Raw genomic sequence first — 24188 nt, 5'->3', positions numbered from 1 at the left:
ATAGGTGATGTCAGGGGTGACAACAGCCTGAACAAAGGGACGCCGTGCAGACTGAGACGGGAAGCGACTGGTTCGCTGACAATCGTCTTGTTTCCCCCTATCTGTACTGTACATGCTACTTTGAGAGTGCACTGCGAGGTATCAGATCTGACTCCCCTCCTGACGACATCCTACCACCTGAACTGCAGTATGCGGATTATCTAGACTTCATTGGAACTGATGAGCAAGAGCTAGAGGACGTTCGTGATCAATGTGCAGAGCCCCTCCCAAGCCATAACCTCACCGTTAATACCTCCAAAACTGAACGAACAAAGATATACCTGGCTGATGATCTGGAGGAGCGTGGTTCCGAAGCATGGAGAAATCGAAGTCGCTGGGATCACGGCTAGGCTCAGCGCAAGATGTCCAAGCCAGAAAGGCCCTAGCAACCCAGGCATTCTGTTCGTTGTACGCACTCTTCGACAAGCATCAATCTACCTCACTACTGCTTAGAGTTGCGCTGTACAATACCTATGTGAAGCCAGTGCTGTTGTACAACTGTGCGACATGGGGTCTCACAAATGCCACCACCGGAGAGATTGACACCTTTCATCGAAGGCATCTGAGAACAATGGCTGGCGTTAAGTTCCCGAACACAATTACCAACAAGCATCTGTACGACATCTGCGGCTCAGCACCAATTTCGCTCGAGATTGACCAACGGCGTTGGGAGTTCCTTGGTCACCTACTGAGAATGCAGAAGAGCTCTCCCCCACAGGGCGTGTTAGAGTTTTCAGCCACCGCGAGCCTGCGCGGTCGACTCAGCCGACCCAGGACAACTCTCCTCTCAGCTCTTTCTCAGGACTGCCTAGCTCGACTCGGCATTCGCCTGGGCACGCTTAGAGGCCTTAATCAGCTGCGGCAGTTGGCAGGGGATAAGTCACGGTGGAATGGCACCCCGCGGCACTCATCTTCCTCTGCCGAGCCGCGTCCTTGACTTATCCCCTGCAGGGTGAACATCGTGCAAGAACAGTCTGCCGTCTTTCTGACATTGCCACTCGAACTTGACAATAGAAGCTGCTTTTCGTATGTGCAGTTACATTGAGCCATGGTGTTTTTGTCTTATGTTTGTGAATCCTTCCCGGAAGCAAATGCATTTTTATGCATTCGTGTAATTGCTCAGCGTTATTTGCAATAATAATAATAATAATCTGTACTGTAGGGACAGACAGTTGTAAAGTCCCTAGGCTGCTTACAGTGCTCAATGTCCAGTGGACAGAGCCAGTAATACAAAATTTGTGATATTACACAGCAATGAATCAAAAAAGTCTCTTTCCGCTGTTACTCCGAGTTTCGTGTGAAAACACTTCATCAGACAGCATATGACCAAGACTAACAATCACTAGAATATATTATACGGAGGGTCTTGAGAGAAGAGGGAGAGGTGATGGAGGTACATTTCAATAGCGCGAGGAAAAGGGGTGACAAAATCAGCGTGATTATGATAAGAGGAAAAAGATGTTGAGAGTATCTTTTTCTGGCTTTTCCTCGCGCTATTGAAATGTACCTCCATCACCTCTGCCCTCTTCTCTCAAGAGTCAAGACCCTCCGTATATATTCTAGTGATTGTTAAAGGGGAAGTATACCCTAAAATCAAATTTTCACCAGTTGTAGTCTTCGGGGTGCTGAGTCGAATGGTCTTGGTCCGAGGAAGCTGCGACGCTCCCTTCCTGCTTGAATCCCAATCGAACTCGCGCACTTCCACCGAAACTGGGTGACTGCGCCCTACTAGATGGGGATTTGTATGCAAAATGTCACTAAAAGCGCCATTTCGTTCTTATAAAAGCACGGATGACCGCGATTGGCCCATATGTTGTAGTCTTTTGGACGCTGAGTCGACTGGTTTTGGTCCGAAAAGGCTGCGATGCAGCGTTCCTCCTTTATTCCCAATCGAACATGGTTGAACAAGCGGTCACGTGCTCCTGGGTGCCCAAATCACCTGGTCACCGCGCCAGCAGGCGACAACTTTCACACCAAGGTTCAACTCGAGTTCAACTCGAGTGACAGGACTGCACCCAAAAAAGGTCAAACCGTCGGGGGTTGCGCAGCCCTAGACCTGCCAACACTGGGCTGCGAAAAGGTGCACAGCGCCAACTTGACCCTCACGACTGGATTTCATTGAGCAGCGCTGTACGTGCAAACACAACACCATCCTCATGAAAGCTCTGAGCACCGCTGAGGGAGTCAGAAAAGAGGAGAGAGAGAGATGGAGAGAGAGAGAGAGAGAGAGAGAGAGAGAGAGAGAGAGAGAGAGAGAGAGAGAGAGAGAGAGAGAGAGAGAGAGAGAGAGAGAGAGAGAGAGAGAGAGAGAGAGAGAGAGAGAGAGAGAGAGAGAGAGAGAGAGAGAGAGAGAGAGAGAGAGAGAGAGAGAGAGAGAGAGAGAGAGAGAGAGAGAGAGAGAGAGAGAGAGAGAGAGTCGTACAGGACACACACAAAGCTGACTCACTGGATCGATTTCATTGAGCAGCACTGTAGTACCAAGAGTAGTGACAGGATTACACTGCACAAAAATGCTCCATATGATCTACATTGCATGAATGTACAGTAGGTTGTCAGGCTACAGTAGTAGGTGCACAGGGGCACTGAAAGGGCCAGATCTCACTGGGTCGTTACAAACTTAACAAAGGATATGATGTGAGCATTGTACTGTAGTATGGACACACAACAGCAGTATCCACCGTGCCCAGACGGGCAGAGGCACGCGGGTGGCTGGATACTTGGAGTTTATTGGAATTGTTACGGGAAGTTTTTAAGATCACAAATATTGCGCAAAAATTGATTTTCTGGAATAGCTGCCAGCGCAAGTCTAAGCTACTAATATATGTGCTACAGCTTGGGAAATGAATAGATGAAAACCAGAGTGTAGTAAAATAACTACTCCATGGTGTAAAAGGAGGTTTGTCGGGACAGGCATGCGACCTTGAATACATGAGCTAAAAAGAATGATTTTTGAAGTACAACAAGCGTATTACCGGCGAAGTTTAACAACTGGGTTTTTCATATTGAAGCGTGACAATTGGGGGAAATGACTATGCAAAATTCTGCAAAGGATACCAGGACCAGCGCAAGTGTACAGATCCCCCTGGCAGAGAGTGGGGAGAGGAGCAAAGAGAACAATAACACCGTTCCGAATGCGCCAGCGTGAAAGCTGGGCAGTTGGAAACGTGCACAATCGTGCAATCCGATTGAGTATGTACAGCGCGCACTAGCAGAGCTGATATGGAATAGCTGATCTATCTCTCTGCTATGCAGAAGTTTAGTATTCTACATGCGCCAGAACAGCCAGTGACGAGAAGAATACGCCTGGCAGAGAGCACGTCTTCTGAGTTCTATGAAGAGTATCCTCTTAGAGTCCTATCTGTACTATATACTTTACTTTAGAATCTGCACAATATACTCTAACGGGGGAATAAAGTTGAAAGAGTACTTTAGGCTTGCTTGCAGGATCTGAACACCGAAATAAATAGATTACTTTTAGAATCTTTTCTAAGCCCGGAAATAGCGGTGGAACTCAGTGACTGACTAGTGGATAACTATGTGTGGAAAGCAAATATAAATCAGCGTTGATATTTGAATAGCATGACCTTCACCTGACGGCAGGCAGTTATGGATAGAGTTATCTGTGTTTCTCTCTCTAATAAGTATGATATATGATCAGACTGTATACTGGTATTGTGGTGGAACGGTAGAGATGCCAAAGTCTCCAGATGGATGTTTCGTTATAGGAAATATTGAGCTTGCAGATTGGGCTGCTTGTACAGGCTTTGGATAGTAGCAGTTATTTGCATATGTGCAGGGGATGGGAAAGTCTGTGATTGTTGCAAAACTTGCCCAGTGCTACTTACAGCATCCAGTCGTCCCACAGAACTTCCTCGGTGACGCTAGACTCATTCTTGGAGCCAATGACGTCCTGTGGTGATGTAACCCGCGCACCACCATGATACGGAACAACAAAGGAAGGACATGGCACGGACTTCATAATGGCTAGGAGAGATGTTTGCTCAGTACCACTGACGTCCTGTAGCTATGACACAACAGAGAAGAAACAAAATAACTGTCTCTAAGAATTGACCAGTGTACGCCATGCAGATGCTCATGTACTCATCATGCTGGTGTTTCCAGTAATAGAACATACATGTAATTATTTTTCTGAAATGTTGCGACTTCGGAGCGGAAGTGCTAGAAGTTGGCTGCTCCCAACGCTAGATCTAACGCTTCCTACCGACTAACACTAGCTTTCCTGACTCATGACTGCCAATTTCCCGAGACTCTACGTATGTTATTTAGCTAGGATTGGGGCTTTGTTAAAGGTTTGCCGAATGGAAGGTTGGACATGCTTGGCATGTGCTCCGGACAGCCGTCACAAATCAGTCTCATGTGTCAGCCAGTCAGAAGGAAGTGCGACCTCCAATGTTCGCAGCATCGAACTTCTAATAAAAACTCTTACAAGAATAATGAGTCTGAAGAAAGGGCTGAGGCTTCCTGCAGCTTTATCTGTGAAAGGAATTCGGGTGGGAATGGGTGTGTCCACCCGAATTCCTTTCAAAGAATAATGAGACAACTTGATAGATTGATAGACGCTCAGCTTGGGTGTAGAGCTCAGCAATTGCACTTTGTCAGGCTTGAATTTTGTGAGACCACATGTTTTAACGCCAATGAAATCTTTAAGTTTAAATTAGGGCTCAAACGATTAGTCCGATTAACCGGTTGCAGACCGGTTACGAAGAATTAACGGTTACGCAGTAACTTTTCAGTCAATTTTTCAAGTAGCAGGTCGTTGCAAAGTATGCACTTTCGCAGGCTGCCTGCACACGTGCGCAATTTCTGGGCTGTCAACTCGGTCATATCTGGTCTCTTCGTGTGAGAGTATGTATGAATGAGCATGCAAGAGAATATACATGTGTGCGTTGTACTGAATGGGGTACATTTTTTGAATAAGTATAGCCAAATATACGGTTAAAAAAGAGTCCGCAGGATTGCCGTGGCTTATAGGTTATAACCGTTAAACCGACCGTTAGCTTAGCAGTTAACCGTTGGGGGTAAAACCGTGACCGTTTGAGCCCTAGTTTAAATGTTCGCTGATGAAAGGGGCCTTACATTAGTATGTCTCTGACGCTACCTGCCACGTACTGTAATGCATACAGCCAAACTCTTTTCAGTATAAGCACATCAATCAGTGCCATTAGTCTTCACGAATGTCACGTACATGTACTTCGAAGTACACCTACAGAGCATGTTCATGGGACTAGTGAGCCACCCAGCAGTGCCCCCTCCCCCGAAAACAAAGCCGGCATCATTTTGGAGGCACACACAGACTGACACACACATACATGCACACACATACACAATCACGGACATACATCTTTCTTTTGGACCATTGGACGCCCATCGCCGGAGGCGATGATAGCGATGCTACAGCAGAAGCCATAGCAGCTTGTGCTGGGACTGCACCATTCAACAGCTTGCAAGGCTGAAGAATTGGCCGCCACTATTCAGCTTGGTCTACACCACACAGCTATGAAGTGGCTTTTTCTGGCCAGTGAATCCCTACTTTTTGGTCTTTTTCATTTTTGTTTTCACACACATCACACCACATACTCCGGGGTGCACTGGCTGTTGGTAACCACCCAGGAGAATGAAAGAAAAGTCAGGAAGAGTCTGAGAAAGAGAAGAAAGACGTGTGTGACCATGATCGTCGGGAATCGAACCCGCAACCTATCGATTGGAAATCGCTGCACATACCACTGCACCATATGGGACATACATACATACATACAGACAGACAGACAGACAGACAGACAGACAGACAGACAGACAGACAGACAGACACACCTGTTCACTTACCCTTGGAGAATTGTCCTGATCGAATGCAGCGGTGTAGAAGGGTTGACCAAGCTCGGAGAAATCGTACAGCTGGAGATCATTGCCAGAACTCATCAGCTCTGTACTAATGAACGAGGAATCAAGTAGTAGCTTGCTATCCCCGAGGTCTGAGACTACACACTGCTGATCCTGTGTAGGTTGTGAGTGTGGTGTGCTGGTAGAGTTGCCATTGTCCTCACTGGCTCCCAACTCATTCTGCTGGCTGAACTGATTGTCTGTTTCGCTGCTGTAATTCCACACCGCCATGGCCTCATCAAATGACATGTGAACAGCACTATCATTGAATGCAACTGAATTGTTGAATAGGCTCTCCGCCTGGTCTTGGCTCAATGCCACCGCCAGTTCTTCCTCCATTGCTGTATGATTCACAAGGGTTTCATTCACCACTAGCTGAGATGACGGTCCAGATGCTTGAAATTCCGCCTTTTGAACACCCGCCTGTTGCTTGGCACACTCTGTCCCAATTCTAGACAGCATTGTGCTTGGCGCAGCTATGTTTGTTCCGGACTCCGCCATTGACGACTCCGGAACAGCCGCATTGTTGATGACATTGTTTATAGGCGTTTCTTCCTGGTGAATGGGTGATGCTGCTGGTTCATCAGTGGGCCTTCCACGATAGTGTTCCAATGCATCCTGCAATGTCATGTCGGGTGGCGTGAGCTGCTGCAAGCTATTTAGATAGTTGCACGTGTGCTGAAGAATATTGCTTCTTGACAACGTCTTCTGCTTCACCTTGGTGCTCGCATTGCTTCTCTTCAACAGTCTACACGCGGGCACAAGGTCTGTTAGTTCGGCATACAGGTCGTTAAGTGATTGTGCCGCGTGCTGCTTGTCACCGCGACACAACCGTTTGCTATTCCCGTGAGTTTCTCCGTCACTCGAACTCACTTCATTGCAACCATCGCCCGAGGAATTCCCCGCTCCACCAGCAGCAAGCTTGGTGATCCCAGTGAGAGGAGGCGCGACATCTGAGGCCGAGTCAGTGCAGCTCGATGTCGACGCCTCATCCGGTTTTGACATTGTTGGCGCGGCCTGTGAACATGTCCTCTCGCGAGGCATCAGAAGACGACAACCGGAGGAGCGGAGAGAAATGTCCGACCGACTTCTGAACTTCCGCACCGGGTTTCCTAGCTTCTCCGCAGAGCCTGAACTTTCTGGCGCAAGGATGGTATGATCTTCTCCGACGGTCCCTTCCTCTTGCCTTTGGGAGGCCGAGTCGGTTCTCTTGCCTACTGTAGGATGCGACAATTTCGTTATCATTACCCGCGGAGAGGGCTTTTCCTGCGAGCGCACCGCAGTTTGACAAGCAAACTTATCAAACTGTCCTGGAGATTTGCACTCATTTGAAATTAGAGGGCCACCAGGAAAGACAGGTCGGTTGGCTATCTGTGAAAGTGAGGAACATACCGGCTGAGCAGGACATTTCTGAAGCAGATCTTTGAGGGAAGTTTGTTTTTGCGAAACACCTCCATGCACGGCCAATCTTTGGCACGAAGGCGAGCAGGAACTCACTGATGGACCTTTGCCCCTATGACCTTTCAGGCCCTCCATGCTGCGTGTGTACGAAAATAGAGACAGCAGAGGAGGGCAATGGCTCTCTTCTCGCACAGAGACCCTGCATTTATATTTCTACGGACTCCAAGAACCTGAAATGGACACGACCTGCACCACCACTGGATGAAACAGCATCGAGGAAGTGAAAGAACGAAAAAGAACTGAAAAGAACTCACTTACTGAAGTCGAGAGTTGAGTGGGATGCAGGTGCGTGATCGTCGTCATCGATCAGCTCGAGATCTGAGATCAGCGATCATGCGCGCGATATCAACCTCGTCCCCCAGCGCAGCGCCGGACGCGACGATCACGATATCGAGCGTCGAGACTGACTTGCAGGTCCACCAGGGAGTAGTGTATTTTATAACTCCCTGGTTCCACTAAGAAGTAAGAGTAAGACCATGAAGACTGGCAAGAGACCATGTTCTCTTGCTTTGCTTGCACTTATCTTTTATTACTCTTTTAAAAATATTAGTACACTGACCGTTACACTGGCCTTCAGTCTGTAGCTACATGTACCTACGACCATGTCATGTTGGAATGGACGATTGACAACAAGTTACAATCATGTTACAAGGACCTAGGACTTAAGGCTTAGGTGGAGGAGGATACACTGTGTTGAGAAACAGTACAGTGAGTCGTGCTAACTACGTTTACGATTCCTGTTGACTCGGAACAGTGCTCCTGACTACAAAGACTACCGGTAAGTATAAGGCTTACACAGTTACAGTATACCACGTCTAGTCGACTGCAGTAGCGACCTACCGGAGAGGTAGAACACGGTCACCAGGTCACACAAGGAGGCGGTAAACCTTGTACTGCCGCTCGCCTAGTACCTTGGCAGGAGAGTGAGTGCGGTGGAGTTTCACCTTTCGATACTATTACTGTAGTATTTTAGTATTTACCCGATAGATATTCATCAGCCAGTTGAGGGAATCGGAAAATGGGAAAAGTCTGAAGAAAAAATGTGGCGGTCACCACCACCATGTACCACTGCCACAGACAGTACCAGGACTGGAACCAGGCACCCTCGCGTATGCGGCGTCATGTCCAGCGACGCTCTACCACTAAGCTATGGTGTAGTCGTCATCCAAGCAGCGACTGTTCGTATTCTCTTCAGATTTCGATGGATATTATTACCAGTACGGCTGTAGTAATTGTATTACTGTACATGGACGGTACCTGTTGACGATGATTGAGTGATGTGCCGATCCTAGCAAAACCTTGATGGCACAGCGAACTACAAGTACTGTAACACCATTTTTAAACGTCACACGAGCAACTGGAGAAACCACAGAACTATCGATGTGTGTCTGGAACTTACTTGAAGCGCAAGACAGCGAGCACAGCATTGGTTGTTCCGTCATAGCCCACGCCCCAGCTTACACCAACACCACAAACAAAGTCGACTGCCCCCCCCCCCCCCCCCCTGTTTACCCAATGCTGTAGACAGCAAGCTTCTTCCTTCGGTTTTGGCCTTTAAAAGGTCGACTTCTAACCAGTACATACCAGTACTAGCAGTAGTACCAAGACTCAAGAGTATAATAACCCCCGGGAGTTATACTCTTCGCACTACTGGTACATGTAGTGTACAGCTCAAAGCTTTGAGTGGGTCTGCAACCGGGCGCCCTACATGGTACGTGTACGAGGGCTCCCGAAACTGGTAACCCTTACACCTGGCCACTTCTTCCGCAAACTCTCAAGGCGTATCTCCAGAGTTGGATACTCTTTTGGGGAGTCTTGTACTGGTGTGGAGCTGGTGGGCGTGTTGTATTGTTCAACTAGGGGAATCAGCGAAAGAGACACCGCCAACTCTCAACTGGGCCTGGTACAGTCATGCAAACCTTCACCCAACACACACTGCTACGTGGACATGGGACTGCCAGACACATCGTTAATTGCAGCATCAAACGGCATCAGAAAACAACACAACAACAATGTACTTGTACAATCGAAGCACGACCGTTGACATTATTGAGGTCGGGGGGGGGGGGGGGGGGGGGTGTCTATGTGAAATTGAATAATAAAATGTATGGAATATAGCGCACATACTACTGTAGAAGCCTGACATAATATTAATATAGCATGACACGAGCTGTGTGAATGGTCAACGACAACAAGAATTTCATGAGAAGTATTTTAAAAGTAGCGTGAAGTAACAGTATAAGCATATTGAGACAGTACCGGCAACACACCGCCGCTGCACGAAAACAAGTAGACAAAAGTGACACTGTTCATGTCGTGAAGTGATCCAGCTTCACTTCAATCGGCTGTTCATGTCGTGAAGTGATCCAGCTTCACTTCAATCGGCCGCCCACGGACATTGGAGCCATTCAGGGAGTCTGCAAGCAAAGCAATGAGAGAGAGAGAACAATTTTACGCATGAGTGTAAACACTAAATACTCAGCCAGACAGAGGGAGGGCAGGGAGGGAAGTTCATCAATTCATCAATCTCAGGCCTCGCAGCCGCAGTACAAAATGGTGGATGGTCAAGTGACTGGGCTTTACAGAATACACAGCTATCTCAAGATTTGGACTTGTCTTTGGAGATATACAGTATGAATTTCAATGGAGGTTGCCTGCCACCACTGCAGCAGGTTAAGTGAGGCCCACAACTGTGCCACAGTCCAGACAGTGGTACAGGTCCACAGATGGAATACTCAGTACAATCATGCATGTTACTCACCAATGGCAGCGTAGCAGTCATCAATGCTTCTGAAGCTAACCGTAGCACGACCCTTCGAGCGGCCATCCGCCTCACGCAAAATGTCAACGTGCATTACGTCACCTGTTTAGAGGCAATTCCCAGACAAACAGAAACAGATCACCGCATGTTTACAAGTATTGACCAACTTGACATTGCTGCACATACCGGTATATACAGACATGTACACGAAAATACTGCAATACAAAAAAGACCTGCCGTTGATAGTTATGCTCAAAGTACTGACCGGTATACCGCAAAAGGGAAAAAACAAACATGAGAGAGAGGAGAGAGGAGAGAGAGAGAGAGAGAGAGAGAGAGAGAGAGAGAGAGAGAGAGAGAGAGAGAGAGAGAGAGAGAGAGAGAGAGAGAGAGAGAGAGAGAGAGATTAGCAAGCGGTATAGACAAGATGTCTGATGGCTGGAGAGGATATCTGAATAAGCACACAATGGCTAAAACAACCTGTGTATGAACTTCCAGAGTAAAAATATAAATACAAAGGACTTGCATCTTTCTGCCACATGCATTCAGTTGTGGCAAGAGTGCAATACCACTGGAGAAGCTTACCAATGACCTTGAACACATCCTCTACATCTTGCCAGTCCATACCCCAGTCGAGCTGCATACACACACACACACACACACACACACACACACATACACACACACACACACACACACACACACACACACACACACACACACACACACACACACACACACACACACACACCAGACACACGCATGCATGCATGCACGCACGCACGCAAGCAGGTTGACAACAGTATCAACGACTTCCCAGATACATTGCCACAGGCACCACGGCCTTGACTGCAGCTGGCTTCAGCAGGAACAGCAGAAAAGATGTGAACAATAAGCATAAAGAAAAGAGCCAAACTGCTGACATGACACCGCACATGGGGTGGCCTGTGGGGGTGAGACAGGCGACTGCACCCATGGTGCAGTTGCTTACATTTCTGACAAAGATTCGAGGGTAGTTGGACCGGCTGCCACCATCTGAAGGTCCCGAACGCGATGAAGAAGGGTAGGGGTAATCTGCTCCTGCATGACCATGATCCCTGTAGACAAAAACAAACAAACAAACAAACACGCATGCACGCACACACACACACACACACACACACACACACACACACACACACACACACACACACACACACACACACACATTCTTACTAACTGACAGATACGCACATAGCTACCTCCCACACTCCATTGCATCCTGCCCACTCTGAGAGGGTCAACAAGTACTGTAGAGGCAGAACATTTCGTCCATCAATAATTTCGTCCAACTCCAAAGAAAAGGACTTCGTCCGGTTGAAAATTCCGTCCATGGATCATAAGAGTGTATAGAAAAGCTGGGCAAATCAACATTAGTCCTACATTTAATTTAGTCCAAAAGCTCCTTGGACGAAAAAGACGAAATTAAATTCCAGACGAATTTTTCTGCTTATACAGTAGCACTGATCTCTTCTTTTGAAATTTCTGAAGTACACCAATTACCGTAAAGTCGCGGATAAAAGCCAGGTTTGCATACAAGCACATCGCGGATAGAAGCCTGAAAATCAAACGGGTCAAATGCATATAAGCCTGTCGCGCGTAGAAGCCTGGCTTCTATGCACGCCCGGATCGGGTAGGTCAAGAGTGCATGCACTATGTACGGTGCATTGTAGAACTACCGCCATACTGCCGGCACTGTGGTAGTGAGTGGTAGATCTACGCGTACATTCCCGCATACTGTGTGTGCATCGTTTTGCCTTTTCCCGCTGCACAAGGCAACTTGACGGAGTATTTCTAGTCTGGTGTCGGACTCCTGTTTCATTTTCAAAGCGTCTTTTCTACCTTGTGGTTCATCTCCTTGAGAGAATGCTTTCCCAAACTAGCGGTAAGCGAAAGGGCTATACGATGGCCTTCAAGCTTGCTGTCGTGAAAACGGCAAAGTCGACATCAACTGCTGTTGCTGCTCGAACTCACAAAGTGGATGAGAGTATGGTTCGTCGCTGGAAGCGTAATGAAGAGCAGTTGCTGGCTGCTGAGCGGATGAAGACTTACCGTGGTGAAGTCCGCTCACGCTTGTCTGGAGGAGGTGGCTCCATCAAGTTCGCCGACTTGGAGGAGGCGCTGTTCGAGTGGATCGTTGCCGAACATCAACAACGCCGTCGTGTCACCAGGAAGTCCATCCGTGCGATGGCGCTGCAAATGAAGGCTGAGCTTGGACTCGCCGAGCCGTTTGAAGCCAGCTCTGGCTGGTGCAAGAATTTCTTCCAGCGTCGTCAACTGGCAACATGGATGAAGACGTACCAGAGCCAGAAAAATCCAGAGGAACTTGTACCAAGGTTGACAGATTTCCTCATATTCCTGAAGAAATACTTTGCCGACCATCCAGCTGTACAACCCGCCAACATCTTTGCCATGGATGAAACTGCAGTCTGGTTTGATGCGACTAGCAACAGGACGGTGAGCCAGGTCGGTGCAAAGACTGTGTTGCTTGCCTCGACTGGCCATGACAAACAGAACGTAACGGTTGCTCTGGCTGCATCAGCGGATGGTTCTAGGCGCCTACCATTCAGCGTCTTCAAGTGTGTGTGTGTCTGCTCTCGCCAGTTCTGACTAGTCTCGCATCTGGAGCGCCATCGGGTGGCATGCTCTTTCTCTCTCTCTGCTGCCCCTCCAGGGCCCACGTGACCCTAGTGGTAGTGGCTCTACAGGACAGGACAGGACAGGTGTGTGTGTGTGTGTGTGTGTGTGTGTGTGTGTGTGTGTGTGTGTGTGTGCGTGTGTATCATGCGACGGCATGTCACAGAAAAGGCATAAAAATAGCCAAAGTGCGGTACAATAGAAGGTTAGCCGATGTGCAAACAAGCCTGGCCAAAATATCAGTGGTGCATATAAGCATGGTTTGCATACAAGCCTGATGCAGAAAGCGGCTTATATGCTTATAAGCCCGGCTTTTATCCGCGACTTCACGGCACACCAAGGAAGAGCAAACAAGAACAATGGGACACACTTTCACACCGAAATTGCACGCAATGACCATTGGGTTGTATTCTCCTTCAACTCACCGGCTAGATGCCCTGTCCGATCCATGATAGTCCCTGGATGAGCCAGAACTCCTGCCCCGATCATCATGTCGAGCTACCATAATATGCATGACAGTGATGACACACGTACACACACGTACACGCACGCACAAGCACACATCCGCAAACAAGCATACATGCGCGTACACACATGTGAAGATAGCTATAAGCCGGTTATAAGAACTTGCTTGCTGCCGTGTTAATCAATAATCACAGTTGTATTCGACTTGAAAAGTAACGGTACGAATGGCCTAGATGAAACTATGTGGCTTCAGTGCTTCTGTGCTGATTTGTTTCCCACCAACTAAGAATCTATGAAGTCATGATGGTCACCAGGCATAAGGTCAGATGCACTACAAACGCCTGCCGGGGCAGACATAGCAAGAACCGAGTCCTGTCCATTCCTCATCAGCACAGGACACAATCTATACTATATCATTGAACCAATGCGAAGTTAACAAAAAAAGCAACAGTAGACACTACGTTACTCGAAACATATCTAGCACCATCCTTAGACTTACATCTGTCGTCGCGGCGTCGGTACGAGTCCTCTCTTCCATCTCTACCATCTCTTCCATCTCTACCGTGCCGGCTATCGTGGTAGGATGGTGCTGGTCTGTTATGAGAGCTCAGCGCTGATAATACGCCAGAATTGCTACCTGAAAGTAGAGAAGAAGAGCATGTGACAAACACAAACACAAACACACACGGCTTTATCGGACACGTATCGGCACATTCCATCATACACTAGAAGTGATTTCCCAGATCTCAGCAGAAACAGCATCTGGGCCTGGCCTCTGCCAAGAGAACGGTTCAACATAAACCAGAGTATTCAACTCACGGAGAACGAGCTCATGGCATATTTTAGTTTACGTCATAGTGACTCGCCTAATTGCTGCATCTCATACTGTTTACACTATACAGGGTCATTCTACCGTACTTTTATGTTGTGCACTGCTACCTATAAATAAATTAGGGCCGAGTCGGGTAGCATTTTTCTTCAGGTATCGGTTTCGGGTCGTTTTCCACGGGTAGCACGGGTACTGGATCGGGTAATGTTTCCACGGTAACACCACAATGCACCCCTTCCCTTACACACTGGGTAGACATGCGGAGTATTACATGAATTTGTACACGTGCACTGTACATGATGTCATCTGCGACTTCGGGTTTTCGGGTACTATTCTGTACCCGTCTACCCGTGCACACCACTAAAATAAATAGTAACAAATATAACCGCAAATTTCCCACTATCAGCTAAGTGATAAAGTGATTTGGCCTAAAACCAACGGCGTGGCGGGCAGTCCTATGATTTATGACGGCGCCAACAATCGATGTGCGATTGCTTTTATATAGTATGGACGTGGAGTTGCATACATGTCACCAGACTATGATAGTAAAGAAGCAAGAAGAAAAGAACAGGGTAGCGTGTGAGATTGACAGCCGCCAAGGACGCAATTGTTACAATTCCAGTGACGCGAAAATAAACAAAATACTGAAACTCACCAGACTGAGTGAGCTGCTGCAGAGCAGCCAAATTTGTCAATGTGCTCAGGAGGTTGAGAGGGTTGGATGAGCTTGACGAGCTACCACTACCACCACCACCACTCCCACCGGTAACAGTGGCAAGAAGGTCTCCCAGCGCTGCAGGCGGAGCTGGCACCGACTCGGCGCCATCCCTATCACGTTCCCTCTGAAAAGAGCGTCCCCGAAGAAGTGAACACGCACACACACACGCGCACACACACACGCGCGCATTGAAGGTGCATGTACGTCAGAAGTGACATCGGGCCTGTACACAATCTACGACACTGCACACAGTCCACAGTCCATGTCTCAGTAGACACAGCAGGCTGCAGGGTGCCCCCGGAAGATCCGCAAGTGATCGAATAATCAACATGCGCAGTCTGTATGACGAGGAACAGTCACTGGCAGCAGGATTGCCCCATACTGACACACAACCTGGCCATTTATGTTACTAGTGCCTTTGATGCACAAGAACACGTACTGGTTAGACTGTCAAGAGAGATAGTAATCGGCCATGCCAGCTGACAACGGCAGACTACTATACATGAGTTTGGTGGCCCAACACCACACAATGAGCGTATCTACAGTCCTGCTAACTGAAATCCAGTCGCGTCACTCAAGTTTGCGCCTTGCACCATTCCATAGCCCAGTCTTCGCAGGTCTAGGGCTGTGCAACGCCCGGCGCGAACCTGAGTGCCGCAACTGGATTTCATTGAGCAGCACTGTAGTAGAGTTAAAACGAACAAGAAAACCCCGGAAGTAAAACGGACACTCCGGGGATGAGCCGCACTTCTCCTGTAGTACAAGCAGGTATCCTGTACTCCGGGGATGAGCCGCACTTCTCCTGTAGTACAAGCAGGTGGTACCCTGACTACTACAGTACACGGAATTCACTCTGAAGCCTTCAATGACAAACAACTGTGACAGACAACAGCACAATCCGTGTGGATGATGTCTCAGTCTTTGATGCAGGGTGCCCGCTGCTAAGGGGGGGGGGCTCTAATATGGGTAAATGTGTGCTACGTACATAGATGTGAATGCGCAGCGCTCGACCGTTGACTAGGTTGCCGTTGAACATATCTGACAGGCGCACGCACAGAAGAGAAGAACACACACACACACACACACACACACACGCACATGCACATTATCACACACACACACACACACACACACACACACACACACACACACACACAGTTTATTCTAACTTCTGCACAAACTGTTGAGCACGTGTGCGTCTTAATTAGAGCATAACTATAAGAACTACCGGTCCTAGACACAGAGCAGCGGAGAAAAACGGCATGACCCAAGTTGAGGTAGACGCTAGACTGGCAAGGAGGGAAATGTGTGTGATACATTTCTTGCCGGGTGAAGTCTCTCTCTCTCTCTCTCTCTCTCTCTCTCTCTCTCTCTCTCTCTCTCTCTCTCTCTCTCTCTCTCTCTCTCTCTCTCTCTCTCTCTCTCTCTTTCTTTCACTTACCGACGCACTTTTCCGCTTCACGGTGTGTGTCAAACTCAACAGTGGCAGTTCCTTTAGATTTGCCATCACCATCTGTGCGAAGGTGTACATGTCGAATGCGCCCTATGCAAGCAGATCGCCATTGTGCAGAGAGGAACACAGAGATACAGCACACAAACCGAAGTGCAAACCATTAGCAGCACACACACACACACACACACACACACACACACACACACACCACACACCCACACACAAACAAATAACTGTGCATGTACGTACTCAGTACCAGAAACTGCTACTCACAGAGTCACGTGATTACGAAGACACACAATATACCCACACCCGCACCACCGCATGCACCCAATCTGTGGCAATCTCATCATCATTGGGAGAGGTTTTCAAGAGGCATGTGCCAACTACAGTGCAACGGTGCCCTTACATCAAAGAGGCGCATGGAAGCACTAGTATCCAGGTACTAGTATCCAGGTACATGTAATGGCATGGACTAGCAATAGCTGCATATCCAGATTTCAAACTTGAGCCAATCAGACATCTGCACCTAAAACAGCAGCGACTGTTACTTACCAGCTGCAGCCAGGAGGTCTTTTAGACGCTGCCAGGAATAGGAATAGTCAATCTGCAAACATAAACAGGGAAAAGCAAATACAATAAGACCAACACATTCAACTACAACCACGTCGCATACCGTAAAGTCGCGGATAAAAGCCGGGCTTATAAGCATATAAGCCGCTTTCTGCACCATGCTTGTATGCAAACCATGCTTATATGCACCACTGATATTTTCGCCAGGCGTGTATGCACATAGAAGCCAGGCTTCTACGCGTGACACGCGTAGATCTACCACTGACTACCGGTATGGCGGCAGTTTTACTATGCACCGTACATAGCGCGTGCACTCTTGACCTACCCGATCCGCGTTTGCATAGAAGCCAGGCTTCTACGCGCGACAGGCTTATATGCATTTGACCAGTTTGATTTTCAGGCTTCTATCCGCGATGTGCTTGTGTGCAAACCCGGCTTTTATCCGCGACTTTACGGTATGTTTGTCGGAATAACGCAGTTGAATGCTACAGTTGCGATAGCAGACACATGTAGCACTATATGTACAATACATGTACAGTCGTCCCTCTCTAATCCGGCACTTGTTTATCCAGCACCCTTGCAAACCAGCACACTTTCTGGCAAAACGGATTTTTTCAGTTCATTTTCTACGCTTTAATCCGGCACTTGAATTCCGCCTCGAGCAGCGATTTTCTGCAACAAATCACTCAAACTGTACATAATTTGATTTTCTAATCCAGCAGTTGCACATCGCATACCGTCAGGGAGCATTGCAACATACACAACACATGTAACATACACTTGGGAATATCCTATGCCAGTGCACAGGATATTCCCAAGTGTATGTTAACCTTTTGCACCCCGCGCCCGAGTATACTCGTTTTGTAGCATGCCCTGCTTTCCCAAGCCCGAGAATACTCGGGTAGAAAATGTACTGTATGTACAGTGAACTCGGATTGCGTATACCTCGCTATTCAAACCTTCGTAACTCTGTTATACTTTCTTCGATTCTCACACCTGACGGCTCGTTGGAAAGCTGAAGGAATAAGCTTTCCAATGGTATGTCGTTTGCTGGAGCGAAAAGTAAAATACCGGAGCGCCGAAGGTGGAAACGCAATTCACGGCCGAATTACAGGGCACAAAATTTCGCACCTTGGATTTTCGAGTGGACATCGGCAGGGAAGGGACTTTCCCTATGACTCACAGGGGCACGGCCCATGCGTGTTGGGTACCAAAATGAGCGCTTGAACTTCAGGAATCTGAGAGAGTTTGAATTTTTGCTCTGCGCTGAGTAAAACTGCAGAAGCAAAGAAATTTGTGACTAGGTGTGGAATATCTCTTCGAGGCCCGATAGAGGAGCTCTCAACGGAGTGTGAAGGCAACTCTATTGCTCCTGCTGAGTGATTATTCCTTTCGTTTGGACAGAGAAGGCTCCCAGCTTTCCAAAGAGCCCAAGATGATCAACTTCCGTTCCTGGTTAGTGAAGTTAGAATTTTTTCAAATCACAGGTCTGCTCTGCAGGGCGACAGAGAGAGAGGCGCAGCAATTGGACTGGGAAATCATGGGTTTCAGGCCGGGGTGGAAAAGGTTAAAGACATGCATTCCACAAAGTACTTGGATTGACACAGAAAATTCCTACGTTTTGACGTACAACACCAACATGTCTGTTAACAGGTGGGCCGGGTTGGAGGGCAGGATTTGATAATCCAGCACCCTTGTTTATCCAGCAGAAAATGCCGTTGCAAAAGGTGCCGGATTAGAGAGGGACTACTGTATTGTGACACCCACCCACACCCACCTACATCCACCCACCCCCAAGCAAAACTATACTGCACACAGTCATCACCAGTACAACATCAAAACATACATTTGAGACGAAAACGACCGAGTTCGGTTGCTGGTGGTCATCACCATGTGGCTCATTCCTGCCCGCCACGCCAGTGGTCAGAAGTGAAGCGAGCTGATTCAGCTGCTGAAGCTGATTGAGAGCACTCAGCTGTGATGCACACACATAGACAGACACGCACACACACACACATAGTACGCAGAGAGACAGACACAGACACACACGCACGGTCATAGATGAGAATACGGAACAACAAGAGTCAAACGCAGAGATATAAATGTGCTGACACATCTCATATCGGAATCCACTTGCAATGACTTGCAGCGGCTAAGCAATGGCTACAGTCAGCGAAGAAGCAAAGCGCAGTAATAGGAGCCAGCTCACCTGGTCACCGCGGTGAGGATTGTCATGATGATGGTGAGAGCGAGAGCTACCGCTGCGACTGCCATGGCTTGGCGCTAGTGGTGACCTACTTCTGCCTCGCTCACCGCCACGACCACCGCCTTCAGCACCGTGGCGCACACGACTCTTCATACCACGCACGTAGTTACTGGAGCGGTCCTGTTTTTCGTTTGTTTTCATTCGGTTATAGGGGTCAGAAAGGCACAGGCAGTAATACAGTGAGAGTGAGAGTGAGAGAGAGAGAGAGAGAGAGAGAGAGAGAGAAAGAGAGAGAGAGAGAGAGAGAGAGAGAGAGAGAGAGAGAGAGAGAGAGAGAGAGAGAGAGAGAGAGAGAGAGAGAGAGAGAGAGAGAGAGAGAGAGAGAGAGAGAGAGAGCGAGCTGGTGAGACCCAACTGTAAGAGACTCTCTCAAAAAGGCTCGGGGCTGGAGTATTACAATTTTGCCACCACCTAGGCAGTGAGTGCCCCTCTGATATTGGCCACATACACACATGACTACACAAAAAGGAGAGGTGAAATGACGGAGCCCCACAATGAGTATCATAGCTTAGTCTTATGTGGCCATGCACCATTCGACATGGACATTGCAGTGGCCTACGGGGTGGGTTCGCCTTTCTTTCAACCATGTTAACCAATAAAAGTAAAAAATTGGTATAGACATAGTTATATGGTGGAGTGCACCTATTCTGATGTCATTAATTTTACATTCCTATAATTGTGTACATCATTTTCTTGAAGAAAGAATCTGCAACAAATGGGAATCCACCGGCTTTTACCACCTCTCAATCTGGCAGAGCCGTCAGAGCTTGGTAGAGGTACTTCACAGGTGTGCAGGTTTTTGAGGAGGAAATGTGACAAAGTCCCATGAACAAGCAAAGACCAGGGCCGAGGTGAACAAGGGCAACGTCAAAAAGAAGAGAACGAGGCAAGAACAAAAGATCAAGCGCCAATGTCTATACCGTAGTATACGCTTTCCCCCACATGAAAAATACTCGAAAAGCAACCCTGGATGCCGAGGATGAAACAAATTGGAGCCAAAAGAGGCGTTGGCTTGCACCAACGTACACAACATGAAAACACAATGGAGCATATCTACAAGCGCACGCTACGTGTTCAGCAGTTCGGCCGACTTCAAGCTGGCACTTTGAGTACCTCCTGCTCAGCGCAAATCAACTCAACAAAGATGCAAAGGATTGGCATAAACAGTACCAACGCACGTGACGGTTTGAATTTTTCGAAGTTATGACACCAGAGGCGAGTTTAGAAGTCGAGCAGAAGTTCAAACAATACGCGCAAAGCTGCTCATCGTGGAACCTACGTTCGTATCCTGTCACCATGGCTACCAGGCGTGTCTAGTGGGAAACAATACCACAATACAAGTCAATACTGCAACGGGAGCGAGCAAAAAGGCCCTGTATTTGTCCGAGTGCACTCGCGTCTAGAAAAAGACAATTGCGGACTGAGCACAGACAACTTCGGCAACGAAGGGCAGTGGCAATGACAGAAACTGGCACACAGTCGATCACTGTTCAGAATTGCGGTGTTCAAACAGTGATGCACAGGCTACAAACCATCTTTCTCTGTACTGCCCCCCCCCCCTCCCCCCTCCCATACACTTGCACCGACCAGCTCCTAGCAGACTACAACTAAGGTTGACTGCTCTAGGTAGATCAATGGTACTGTAAGAGGTTGACTGCTCTAGGTAGATCAATGGTACTGTAAGAGGTTGACTGCTCTAGGTAGATCAATGGTACTGTAAGAGGTTGACTGCTCTAGGTAGATCAATGGTACTGTAAGAGGTTGACTGCTCTAGGTAGATCAATGGTACTGTAAGAAAAGCTTTTTAAAACAAACAGCACCAGCAGCCAATGACAATGCAGTGACACCTTGTTGCGACGTATCGGGGATACAATGCAGATCAAAGAGGTGCAACGCCGCCACCAACACAACGCCATATTCTGACGTCGACGTGTTCAACTCACGGGTGGACATCTTTACTGAGTTCTCATTGGAAGGGAAGCCAGCAGCGCGGGGACACATGGCGGCACAGTACTGATAACTACAACACATAGATCAACGATGAGTGCCTTTACTGCCATTGTCAGCCAGCCCAACTCAAGATTGAACAGACACTAGTACTTCTGCAGCTACTATGCTCGAGGCCAAGAATAAGAGGGGAAGGCTCCCTGGAAGGAAAACGTGCTTGCAATGAAAAAAAAAGCTTGCTGAAGGACTCTACACTCAAACTCCCCTTACCCGGCCTGCGCTGAATCAGACCTAGTGCGCAACTTAAGGGGACCTGTTCATAATCAGAACTTACATCCGGTTGGTGGAACAATCCGGACCAGAGGAGATCGGATAACGGAAGTTTGGGTGTGCAGTGAAGAACGCAGAAGCATGAGAATCAGTTGCACGGCGCAGTGTCGCAACACTTAGGTGCAACAGTCACAACCGGCCATGCTTCGATACCAAGCACCAACGAAACTATTGTCCACCAAAGATGGCGAGGATGACAAAAACATGGAATGGGTGCTGAGCAATGCGCACTACATGAAACGCCAACAGACAGGAAACTATCGGGCTATATCCCCAATTCGAAAATGGAACATGTTCCAGAAACTCCATTCCCATTGCAACACACCGGGTTCGCCGTCTGTCAATCGGTGACATTGACCAGAGGCAGCGACGCACAGAAACCATGGGTGCACTTGAGTTCGCACTGGAGACAGTCCTTGTCTCACACATTGAAAACGGACATGCTATCAGAGCGGTACTTGTGGCTACATCAAGCTCGCGTCTACAAGCAGTAATAAACCCTGAAGCCTGAAGGGATTGCCGCAGCTCGAGCTCGTTGGCAAAACATCTTTAAACCGTCGCAACAGAGCTGCATTTTCATGGTGAAGGTCAATTCAAGGACAACTTTTAGAAGAGGACAACTGACCTCAAACCAACACGTGGCTCCCAGTCAGTGCAGTCAGCCATGACAGTTACATAAACACAATACAGAGACAGCGCATCGTGGAGGAATACTCTACTACTAACACAGCGAGGTACGCGGGCAGATTACGAACAGTCACAAGATGGAATGCATTTCTAAACAGGGACACTCCATTCGCACAGATAGTGGCAGATGCAACAGGAGAAACAGGAATGGGACGGAGAAGTGGATAGACAAAAGACAGACAGAAAGAGGAGAGGTGTGAGGGACTAAGCACGGCAGAGCATCTCTGGTACACGGAAGGAGTCACCAGATCGGGCCAAATACTTACAATTACCAAGTCAATCAACATGTATACACACAAAGTCACCACGAAAATCACAACACCAAAAGCAGCAACACCAGCAGCACCGACAGGCAACAGCAGCACCGACAGCAACACCACCAGAAGCAGCAACACCAGCAGCAAACAGCAGCGACGAAGTTCACGACAACTACAACACCAACTCCTCGCCACATGACTGCCTTATTGGGTCGCCATGGCAACAAAGATTTTTGAAACAACAACCAAAACACACGACAAGATGAGACTGGAGCCAACCTCGTGAGCGGATAGGCGCATCTCATCCCACAGATAACCATCCATGACATCCACAGCGTCCTTGGCCTGCGTCTCTGTTGCCAATTCAACAACACTGTGCACAGAAGTACGGTCGACGACAAGCGGAGACAGCGAGATGGCGTTGGTGGCGGCAACGATGTAGGAGTAGCGGCGACACGCCGGTCAAAATATGTTACACGGACAACAGCAAAACACATTCAAAGGCGCATGGATTAGAGACAATAGATGCGTGATATTAGTACTAAAACCAAGCACAAGATGCTGGCCAAAAGCCTTCCATCCATACCTGGTTCAAAATCTGATGATTCAATTCACAAGCCAATACACATACTCACCAGCACGATTCAGCAGTATTTGATAGTGCTGAAACGGTATCGATTTTTTCTGAGTGGTTTGGCTGATACCATAGCGATCGGCGTACCGGCTTCGCAATCATTGAGCACAAAAATCTGCCCTTTTCACTCTGCCTTGGGTAGAGAAGTTTAAACATGTGAAACCATAGTAAGCTGGTGAGCACTATATAAAGAAGACAATTCCCCGGAGCCCTGCTTCAAAACTGACCCTGCTGTGTGTAAAGCGCTAGTTCAAAGCAGGCCTGACATACATCTCTGTTGGAACCCTTCTGGCCCGTACTAAAAACAATCATAACGCGAGAAAATCCCAACTCAGTATAAATACTGCTGCAATAGTTAGCTGATAGCATCGAAACGACTGCTTGCCAGTGCTCGGTATGTTTCTTCTCGAGTAATTAGCAAGTAATCGATATGCAATTATTGTTTCAGCAGTTTGCTAAACATAGCATCAGGGCATTTGATCAAAACGCTCAAACGTGAAAGGAAAGCAGATGAAATAAACTCGCGCTTACGGTGGATTTAGCAAACACCAACAACTCATCTGTTCCGTGACACTAAATTGGTGAATCAAAACTCCAACGCTCGCTGATATTTCAGTAGCAACAAGCTGCAATGTGACGTTGAAGTCAACCCGTCAGAGGTCCAGGTTAGTGGGTATAAAGAATGCCTCAGTCATAGTGATGCAAAGAATATTCGAACTTCGAAGGATTCGAATATTCTAGAACGTTGACACCAGAAAGAACATTCGAATGCAGGTACTTCGAGTAGTAACATTCGAATATCCGAGAACTCGAAATTCCGTACAGTATGGTTGTATTATTCACCTCCAACCTTGATCTCCGGAGCTATTTCGAGGGTGATAGTGCAGAAATATTTTCTGAGAACTGTGAAGCTTGTTCTTTGGTCAAATCTGCTCTTTCACCAGTGGTTATTGACTATCCACATGATCAACCGAATGCAACATGAATGTTGAGTCTAATCGAGTGAAGTGAATGAGGAATATCAGAAGAATATAGAATATCCCACAAGTATTCTAAATTATTCGATTATTCGTTTCAACACTAGAATATTCGTTCGTTCGCCAAAGAAATATTCGAGAGAGTATTCGTTCGAAGAAAACACCATTCGTTGCATCACTACTCTGTTAACTACACGTATCACATACACGACTATGA

At 47.8% G+C, this 24188-nt stretch overlaps 3 protein-coding genes across 4 annotated transcripts; 1 reads left to right on the top strand and 2 right to left on the bottom strand.

The window, feature by feature from the left end:
- Window positions 1–355: 355 nt before the first annotated feature.
- On the top strand, window positions 356–976 carry LOC135805625 (uncharacterized). The gene has a single exon (XM_065319695.1). It carries the CDS (start codon window positions 356–358, stop codon window positions 974–976), a length of 621 nt encoding a protein of 206 aa, XP_065175767.1.
- A 1773-nt stretch (window positions 977–2749) lies between these two features.
- Window positions 2750–7613, bottom strand: LOC135804421 (uncharacterized). 2 transcript variants are annotated; one of them, XM_065318289.1, is made up of 2 exons: window positions 5884–7613; window positions 2750–4063 (listed from the first exon to the last, which is right to left on the bottom strand). In XM_065318289.1, the coding sequence occupies exons 1-2, from the start codon at window positions 7471–7473 to the stop codon at window positions 3881–3883; spliced, it is 1773 nt and encodes a 590-aa protein (XP_065174361.1). In that variant the 5' UTR covers window positions 7474–7613; the 3' UTR covers window positions 2750–3880. The 2 variants fall into 2 exon arrangements, with proteins under 2 accessions (XP_065174361.1, XP_065174362.1); XM_065318290.1 differs by having other exon boundaries at window positions 2750–4057.
- A 1734-nt stretch (window positions 7614–9347) lies between these two features.
- Window positions 9348–22838, bottom strand: LOC135804418 (myelin expression factor 2-like). The gene is made up of 13 exons (XM_065318287.1): window positions 22640–22838; window positions 19083–19259; window positions 18720–18848; window positions 16856–16907; window positions 16289–16390; window positions 15833–15885; window positions 14785–14971; window positions 13800–13937; window positions 13261–13333; window positions 11151–11256; window positions 10745–10796; window positions 10160–10261; window positions 9348–9815 (listed from the first exon to the last, which is right to left on the bottom strand). Exons 1-13 carry the CDS (start codon window positions 22682–22684, stop codon window positions 9748–9750), a joined length of 1284 nt encoding a protein of 427 aa, XP_065174359.1. The 5' UTR covers window positions 22685–22838; the 3' UTR covers window positions 9348–9747.
- Between the last annotated feature and the right edge of the window lie 1350 nt (window positions 22839–24188).

This window comes from Sycon ciliatum, chromosome 1, assembly GCF_964019385.1.
Source record: "Sycon ciliatum chromosome 1, ocSycCili1.1, whole genome shotgun sequence".
Classification (NCBI taxonomy): domain Eukaryota; kingdom Metazoa; phylum Porifera; class Calcarea; order Leucosolenida; family Sycettidae; genus Sycon; species Sycon ciliatum.
This window is presented reverse-complemented; position numbering and strand designations above follow the sequence as displayed.